General features: G+C 28.5%; 1 protein-coding gene across 1 annotated transcript; it reads left to right on the forward strand.

Moving 5' to 3' along the window:
• Positions 1 to 645: 645 nt before the first annotated feature.
• LOC124931319 (zinc finger CCCH domain-containing protein ZFN-like) lies at positions 646 to 1527 on the forward strand. The gene is made up of 3 exons (XM_047471758.1): positions 646 to 679; positions 798 to 1232; positions 1346 to 1527. Exons 1-3 carry the CDS (start codon positions 646 to 648, stop codon positions 1525 to 1527), a joined length of 651 nt encoding a protein of 216 aa, XP_047327714.1.
• Positions 1528 to 10188: the final 8661 nt, after the last annotated feature.

Here is a 10188-nt window from a genome sequence, read left to right on the forward strand (position 1 = left end):
TTTTTGCAGACAAGAAACCAGTTGGTGACATTGACATGGATGGAACTAAAGATAGCACTCATATAACATTTCGTCCTTTTGATTTGTGACACGTCTACCAACCAACCAATGAACCTAAAGCAAAACAGGCCAGTTCATGAATATAATTCGAGTTGTTATTGCTCCACTGATTGGGATCTGCTGGTATGCCAACAAATCAATATAATAAATCTCTAGATATTCGAGCATTTCCTATTATAGATTCCAGAATAAATTATTCTTCAAATGAGGCACCATTTAGACTGTCTACTATAGGCATACCCATGAGGATGAAGACTTTAAAAAGCCCTCAGTCATTCAGTTTTACTCTAGAGGAATCATCTAATGTGAATGATATTAAGTATGCACTTTCTCTCTTTACATGTGGAATATGATTTCATATGTCCCCGCAATCTCTTTCGACAGATAATGATTGTGATGGATCATCAATAACAACATAGTCTGGTGTTATTAAATCCTGCACTAAAGAGTTGGTGGATTTTTCAAAAAAGATAAAGGAAGGGTTTACAAGTCAAAGCTCATCCTTTTGTTTTTGCAAAATAAGAGAAGATATCAGGAGGGGAATTTGATTTGGATTTGACATACAGCATAAATAATATAATTGCAATGGGGTTCTTGGATGGAGATGATTTTTGGTTCAGTACTCCAAAACATGAGGTGATGATTTTATTCTTTTCTTGGAAAATCTGGACTTGCGGAACTTGTTGGTGATGGGAAAATATGTGCTCAATTAAATCCAAAATGCTTTAATTATTCAGTTGGTCAAAATGTCACTGATTTTGTTAATAATGTTGATAGTGAATGGGTTTGGTTAAGGGTATATCACAATGGTAGCATTTCCAATCCGCCACTCGGAGAACTTGAGAATGATATAAGGAAGTTGGAAGTTGATCAGCAGAATGGTAGCTTGGTTTCTTATCCTAATCTCCTCGGTGAACCGGACAACATACACTATTTAAGGACTAGACAATGTGGTTACAGAAGCAATTGTAGGTTTAATCACCCTTCTTATGTGGGACGGGAGGAACCTATGGAGGAGAATTTCCCGAAAGAGTTTGGCAACTTGATTGTGTGCATTAAGACAGGGACTTGCAAATATGAATCATCCTGTAAATATCATCATCTGGCAGATAGAAATGGTGTTGGACAAGTTTTGTACAGTACTGGGGCCTTCCTTTTTGATAGGAAAAAAAGTCATGTTCCTTTTACATGAGAACTAGCCAATACAAATTTGGAGCTGCATATAAATTTCACTATCATAAACCTTCATCTGTTTGAACCTTCTTGCCGGTTTATGGAACTCCAGGCTCGTCAGTCGTGCAATTGTCTAGTCCTCCATATGCTCTTGGACCACCCCTGCAGGGGTTTCAAAACTATGGATTTGTTATTGTATCATCTCAAAGCATTATATCTTCAAATGGATGGAATACTTATCTGGGGTGTCTTGTGCCTGCTTTGGGATTAGATCTCAGTTATTACAAAATGTAGTGGAATCAAGATCCAGACCAGATAAACCAGAATGCCGGAATTACTTGAGTACAAGAAACTACAAATATGGATTTGGTTGCAAGTACCATCATCTTCGGGATCGAGCTCCTTAATGGACTACATACACTTTAGGCACTCAATGGACTGCATACACTTTCGGCCTTCTTGGACTTCCCATGAGACCCGGGAAAGTTGTATGTTCACACTATAGTCTATATGGATTATACAAGCATGATCCAAGTTACAAATTTGATCACCCATTGGCAGTATATTATTCCTATAACTATAGTTTGAATCATCTAACTTTATCATCCACAGTTGATCCAAGTTTTTCCCAGTATCAAATGAACGCAATGTCATCTCCCAGGACTAAATCTTCATCTAATAAATTATTTACCAACTTGAGCCAGAAGAAACTCGATGATCTTTCATATGAAAACCCAATTGCAGAGACTCCTCTTAAGGAAGATTCATCAGAAATTAATGATTTTCTACTACTAGCCTGAAACTAGATGTGCAACAAGAAGTGAATATGACTTGTTCTTTGATTTGGTGGGAAAGAGAGTTATGATTTCAAGGAAATGATGATGGAGTAATCTATTTTTAAATTTGGAGACGAAGAAGATGCCTACATGAATTCGCGATTTCTTTCGAAGAAGCTATGAAGCATGGTGAAAACAATTGAAGACAGTTAGAGAATTATGCGGTTCAAGTTGGTTGAGTGTGCAAAGTTCAAGGCAAGACGGGTGGAAAATGTTTTGCTAGATCTTGAGCTTGAGTAAAGAGATGTCGTTGGATACCTAATTATTTAGACGATGTAAGTTTGTCTTAGGTCTTCTCAGCTTCAATTAGTATTTAACTTTGAGGAAGTAGACGATGGATGTTTGTTTGGGGTGTCCTCTATTTTTTACAGATATTTGATTTTGAAAAAGTAGACGATGGAAGTTCGTTTTGGGTCTTATTGGCTTTAATCAATATCTTATTTTGAGGAAGTTGACAATGGATGTTCATCTTGGGTATCATCGGTTTCGGTAGATATCTGATTTTGAAGAAGCGGACGATGGAAGTTCGTCTTGGGTCTTCTCGGCTTTCGATTGATATCTTATTTTGAGGAATAGGAAAAGTAAATTCGTTTTGGATGTCCTCAGTTTTCGATAGATATCTAATTTTGAAAAGGAAGAAGACATAGAGAGGGAGGCGAATCAAGACGAAGGCAGGTGTTAGTAAGAAAACATATGTTATATTCAACTACTTTCTCTTCACTCCCTAGATACCTATTATTAGGTATTTCCACAATATATGAAGATACATTATATATGTATAATACCTCTTTCATGATGATGATGTTCTTAAGGATTTATGTAATTAGTCAGATTATAAATTTCCAGAGACAAGAACAAGACAAAGAGAGGGAGACGAATCAAGATGAAGGCATGTGTTGGAAAAAAAAAGTTCATTTTCTTCAACTACTTTCTCTTCACTCCCTAGATACCTAAGCTTGGGTATTTCCACCATTGGTGAAGATACATTTTATATTGGATGATTTAAGCGGCCTAAGGGTCCCGTGGCTTTACTCTTTTGAAGGGATTTTCCACGCTAAAGTTCGATGTGGAATTATACATCAAGAGGATCATAATCGAGCAAAGAGAATCTGTTACCAAGAAGGTGACAATGTTGTTGATATGATGGTGGTTCCTGAATTTGGGAGCTATGAAGACTTTGCTTGTTGACAAAGCAAAATGATGGAAGACAAGACGGAGATAACTTGTAAATCAAGGTGGAGTGTTGAGAATGAATTTACAAATATTAAAAATATGGTATATTCATGATACACAATCTTGGTACAAGGAATGAGTATATTCAACAAAAGAAAACTATATCTTTTGTGTATAATCTTGATATTAGGAAATAAGATTAACACAAAATGAAAGAGAATATTTTTTTATGGAAATAAAATTAGGAAATATGGTAAGAATATTTTAGAAGCTCTTTGAGAGATTTGAACAAGATATTGATATTGACCTAATTGGGGGCTTATTTAAAGGTGCAGTCAGGCACTTTAGAAAGTCAAGTCTTTGCCTTGAGAGCATCGCTTACTTGTGAGTTGTGTGTGAGATTTCATTATGAGAGAAATATTGTAACACTTTTATAACAATCTTGATGATAAAGTTGATAGTCTCTTGTGCTTTGAAAGTGGACGTAGACCTGTTTTGGCCGAACCACTATAAATATTATGTATGCGTTCTTTAGATTGCTTTCTTTCGTTTCCGCACTTATTCGATGTTGTTGTTGTTCTTGAATTAAGTGATACTTCATCTCCTGGTATCCCAACACATTCAATCAACAAAGAATTCAACGGAGGCTCGTCGTAAACATGAAGCTTTGGCCAGAAAAAACGCAAACTGCATAGTCAAGCCCATAACTCAAATCATTTTCGCCCAAGTCCTTTATATTCAAACCAATGTGATAAGAATCATATCACACCATCTAAATTTATGAATATCAACATTCCAACAAAAATCAAAGATTTGGAAAAAATTTAAAATTTATGATAACCTACTTTAAATCAAGGGGAAATGGTTTGGGATTAATCTCAAACAATTCTAGAACGTTTTAAGTTGCTTTTAGATTTTCCATTCCTGAGCAAAGGTTCATGAACAACAAACCCAGTTTTCAGTTTCAAAAATAAAAACCAGGTATTTCCGTTTTAAAATAAACTAATAAAATCCAATAAAACAAACAACCTCTAAATCATACAAAATAACTATAACCAATTTCATTTCCAAATATTAGACAAAATAACACAATTGAAATAAAATTAGATACTTTAAATTCCAATCATATGTTGAATTAGAGTTAAAATTAGGAGTTACCACGAGCTCCAATTGGATTTAGAATCTTAATGATTATTTTTTACACAATTATCACTCACTCAAAAGTCATTACACACAAATTAACTTTGTTAGAAGCTTGAAAATACTGAAAATAGTAAACGATGAAACTGCTTTAAGGGAAATCTGTTAAACACTGGCTCGAATCAACATTATATTATGGTAATTTCGTTCTTTATAACATTATATTAAATTAATTTCTTTGTATCATTATCATTATAATTATATATATATATATATATATATTATTTCAAGACAAGATTACTAACTATCTTAAAATAGTTTTGTGTGTTAAGTTATTTAGTAGTTTTTGTCATCGAAATCTTTTTTTATGTTTCAGAAATACGAGTTGTAATGTTGCAAAAGAGATGATGGCTCATTTCGACAAGTTGAAATTATTTATCTTAAAAAATGAGAAAATTGACTAATAAAGTAACTCATATATATATATATATATATATATATATATATATATATATATATATATATATATATATATATATATATATATATATGTCACCAAAAGCTTACTTTGATAAGCTAATATATTTTAACATATAAATTTCTCAATAAAAAAATTATAGGTTCAATATACAAACGTTATCTTAAAAATAAATTATAAAACAATAATTTGTTTTCTTTTTAATTAAAAGTTTGTTGGTTATTAAAATTATTATTAATAATAAATGAAAAAGTAACTAAAAAGTTAATATTTAATTTTTAGAAAATTAATGGTTATATTTATTAATAGTAATTAAAATTAATTATAATTGAAACATATATGGTTTAAGTTGTAATATATATACATTCTTAAATTAATTAAGTGTCGATAATTAAAGTAAGTTGATTATTAATTAAGGAGAAATTATCTATTTATTTATACATGTATATATATATATATATATATATATATACATTATTTTATATACTACATTGTTGTTATGGTATTAAGATATCATTTTTAAATGTGTATATTTATTTGTTGACAAAGTTGAGTCAAATAAAGAGAATAAATTCTTCTAAATAAATGAAACAAAAGGTCGTAATAGCGGTAAAGCTGGAGACCAAGAAGTTGAAGAGTTGTGTAGCTTGAATTTTAAGAGTAAAAAAGAAGACTCATAATTATGCGACATTAATAGAGAGTGCCTATTTGGTTCTAGATCTAAATAATAAGACCTTGTTTAATTTGGTTTGACAAGGAAAAATCTTAATTGATTTAAGAAACGATGTGCCATATGCCGACATCATTGGATGCAAACGTGCAACCGAAAATAAATGTTCAAGCGGCTTCGACCAAAGATGCTTGAAACATTATGATTTTTTTTGTAAAAATTATGTGACATGATGATGAATATTTATTTGATTAAATATTCTAATTTTTTTTATAAAAATAATATGTTGAATTGAATATTTTAATTGATTTAACATTATGGTTTCTTATATAGAGATTATGTGAAGAATGATTTATAAATAATTAATTATTTTAATCTCTTATATAAAAATTATGTATGAATGATTTATTCAATTAAATATTCACAATAATAGTTATCTTATTAATTTAATAATAAATATAACAAAAGAATTGCGTAGAAATCTCTTGATTAAAAGAAAAACTTTGGATTTAATTCAATAAATGTGTGTTTTAAGAAGTACCAACATAAATATAGGGGCAAATATTTTATTAATAATAATACAAAGTATTATTGTGTATATTATGATAAATAAACGGATGATCTGATGTTAAAGAAATATGTTCTTATAAAAATTAAAGTTGCACAACATAACATAACAAGAAAATGTATCGTTTATATTTGCTTAGTTGGTGCTCAATTTAATTTGTTAAGGGTTTGAAATCAAGGAAGTGTTTTTTATTAATATTATTTTCTTACAAATCTGAAGAACAATTCTTCAAAATAGAGTTTATGAAATAAATTAATAAAGAAAATTTGGCTTGTAAAGTTTTGTATGACTTGTAACAATGTTAATAATAATGGTATGACAATTTTGATCATATTTTAATTTTAACTGAAAAGTCAATAAAAGTGACAATGGTGTATATCATAAAGACAATAAAAATATTTATTTCATTACGTGTCTTTATACGATATTTTTATCGATGAAAATTACGATAAAAATGATTAAATTCACCAAGGATGTGACTTGCACTAAACAATGTATCATGTTGTTATCAAATGATAAAGTGATATGAAATATTTTATGTCTACAAGTGAATATGTTTATACTTGAAAGTGCAACTATATGGGTGAAAATCTTTTAACGGAATTTTTTTTTGTGTGTGCAATATGTAATCCTTTACATGAAGGCATAATAGTTCAAAGACATATTGTCTACTAGTTAGTCAAGTAAACAATATTTTCACAAAATAATGTCTAAATGATAAGTATGTGAATGAATATATTTATTAAAAGATATTCCAAGATTGTCTAAAAGGAAATTTCTAATTATTATGATAGTAATATGAAATTGGACAAACTTAGAGTAAATGACAAATCTAGACATACACGTCTTAGACATAATGTTATACAAACTCTCTAATAGAGTTATCACATTTCACTATATTAGTCAAAGATAACATTGTGAATCCACTAACCAAACTATTGAATAGAGAGTTATTTTAAAAGTTTTGTAAGTCATGAGTCTACTATAAGTTGGTAGGAAGGAAAACAGCTTATGCAGTTTGAAGATCCCAAAAATTAGATTTAATGGGACAACCTAATTGTACTAACTTAAAAAATTATTGTTGATGATTAATCATATAACAAAACAATATATATTTTGACGAGGATAAACATATCATGGTGATCTGTGTGTAGGGATTGGGCTTGGACTTGGGCTTCGTGCCTCGGTTTAACCCTTATGTGATTGACTCTATGCATGAGCCCTTTGACCTCCATGATCATTGTGCCATAGAGTCTTTCTATGGTCGTTATGTCTAGCGTGGTGGTCAATAATGGTCCATTCGTCGGTTTTGACGAATTCAAACACATTTATTTATCCCAATTCTTAGAAAAAACATGAGCAGTTGACATTTGTCCTATTTACTCTTCTAATCAACTTATTAATTTAATTTAATTTGTGATACTTTGATTTTATTTTAAAATGGTCTAAACTAATTATTTTGAAATTCAATTAATACTTTTATGACATTGTTTCTATTAATAATTTTATTTGTCGAAAATAATTATTTTAAAATTCAATTAATACTTTTACGACATTGTTTCTATTAATAATTTTATTTGTAATCATGTAGAATGAGCTCATATGATTTTTAGAAGAAAAATTATAGACACGGAATTATTTATTTTAAAAAATATAAAATTGAGGAGCCAAAATGAATTTAATAAAAATACTAAAATAACAAGTTAAACCTACTTTGTAACCCACAACAACTCATTCAACACCTCATTCCACTGAGCTAATTCAACTGACAAAATATTATCTAAAAAATAGAAGGTAATATTAAATTTCTATTAAAAAGGTTTTAAAATGAAAGAGAGGTCACCAATACGAAGTTATACTAACTTTTTTTTCAATGAATACATTTTAGTATTATAAAAAATAAATATTTAGAATCTTTCTACCTAATCTGTAACTGAAAAAAGAATAAATACTACCCGTTTACAAAATATAACGAGATTATGTGCAAATTAACTTCATGATGTAATAACTGTGACCACAAATTCAGAGAGAATTCATTGTAATTTGGATTTCATTGATTGGATTTTTCATCACACATTCGATAACGTGAACAACTAGTGGGATCTATGATTTGGTTCAGCAACTTAGAGCTAGTTTGATTTGGCAATATTTAGAGTTTTTTTCTAATATTTTTATTTAGTAAAGAAAGTTTATTTAAATTTTTGATATGTTGAATTATTATAATACATTTTTATATAAAAAATTAAATTAAAATTAGAATATTTTAATTCTGATCGAAAAGACTTAAAACATTTGTACTTAAGTTTTGATTAAAAAAAAAATCTGAAAAATAAGAAGAGCTCTCTATGATTGAGTTGATTACAAGTATTTTTAAACTAAAAATATTTAAACGTGCCAAAGATTAGTCTAATTTTTTAAAATCCTAGGTTTCTTCTCTTTACTTTGTGGAGAATTTCGTTTTCTCGCCTTATTTTACAAGATTCGAAAGAATGGTAAGTTACCGAACTTAATAAAATATTGAAGAATTAAAAACAAACTCTAGGTTTATCCTAATTTGGGTTTTAATATTGTTGTCGAGATTCAAGACAAAGATAGGCATTGTTGTATAAATTATCAAGTCAATATTTTTCGAAAGATTGATTATTTAGGCGTAATCTTGATTAGTATTTCCCTTTTAACAATTTTATGGATCATCGAGAGATAGAGAGATTCCATATCATCGTGGTAATACTTTTCAATACATATTCACGATATTATCCAATAATAATAATATAGTTACTCTCAAAGGAAGGTTAAAATTGGATGGAACGACATCTTAACTTTGTCGGGAATCTTCCATCATGTAGGGATGCGATGGTCCTATTTTTCCATCAATGGCAAGACTTATTTGGGTTGTGAGTGTTGTCTAATCATTTAGACCATTCAACAACATTGTTGGCCTTCCCTTCTCGGCTCCATAGGATACACCCTATACAATCTAGGAAAACAACATTGAGCCACTAACTAGTTAAGTCATAACTTTTTTTTTCATTTTATTTTATAATTAGCTTAGATAATTCTGAATTAAGTTCCACTTCATAAGAACAAATAATAATTCTGAATTAAGTCCATAACTTTAGATATCATTACATTTCTTTTTGTTTTGATCTGCACTAATTATGAGTACTAATTATGATGAAAGAGAAATAGAAAGAAGTTTGATGACAAAAAAATAAAAACCTAATACAATTTTACATGTAGCATTAATTTTAGTAATAGATTAGTAATGTTTAGTTTTTTTCCACTTCCAAAATAAGTTGATGTTTTAGCTTTTTTTTTTAATTTGATCCAACCTTGTTTTAATTTCTTAGCTATAAAAAAACATAGGTTTTATAAGTTATTTTTATTTGATTTAAAGTATATAATAAATGGTATATATTTTGTGTTTGATAGAAAGTATGAGGATACCTATTTTAAAAATGAAAATTTAATTTTGTCTTTTAATATTTTAATTAAAACGAATATCTTAATTTTTTTTATTTACTATTATTATTTTTTTAATATTTGTAGGCACTAAAAATCTATTCACTCAATTTGTGAAATTAAAAAAGAATTTAATTATTTTCAAATAAATAAATTAAAATAATTAACCCAAGGCCAAAACCTAATAAAATAATTATTGTGATTAATTATTGTGATAATTAAATTTTAATTAATTAAGGGTAATGGACTAAGAAAATAAATAAAATTATTTAAGATAAATTTTATACTCATTTTATCTCAAATTAATTTTAGAAAAAATAAAAAGATTAAAATAAATAATTTAGGATAAAATATGGTACCCATTTTATCCCAAAATTATTTATTTAATCCAAAAATATACAAAATAATAATAATAATAATAAATAATTAGTAAAATATTTGTCATATTTATTTTAAATATTTTATGTATTTTAAAGATTTAATAATAAAACCAAAAGGGTAAAAAAAATCAATTTCAAACAAACCCTTAAGGTTTTAAATAAAAAATAAAATTTGCAATCGGGTGTAGCCGAAATTCGGGAGGATGACTACAGCTGAAACCATGACCATCAGATGAGCGCTAAATTTT

Source organism: Impatiens glandulifera, chromosome 1 (genome assembly GCF_907164915.1).
Source record: "Impatiens glandulifera chromosome 1, dImpGla2.1, whole genome shotgun sequence".
Classification (NCBI taxonomy): domain Eukaryota; kingdom Viridiplantae; phylum Streptophyta; class Magnoliopsida; order Ericales; family Balsaminaceae; genus Impatiens; species Impatiens glandulifera.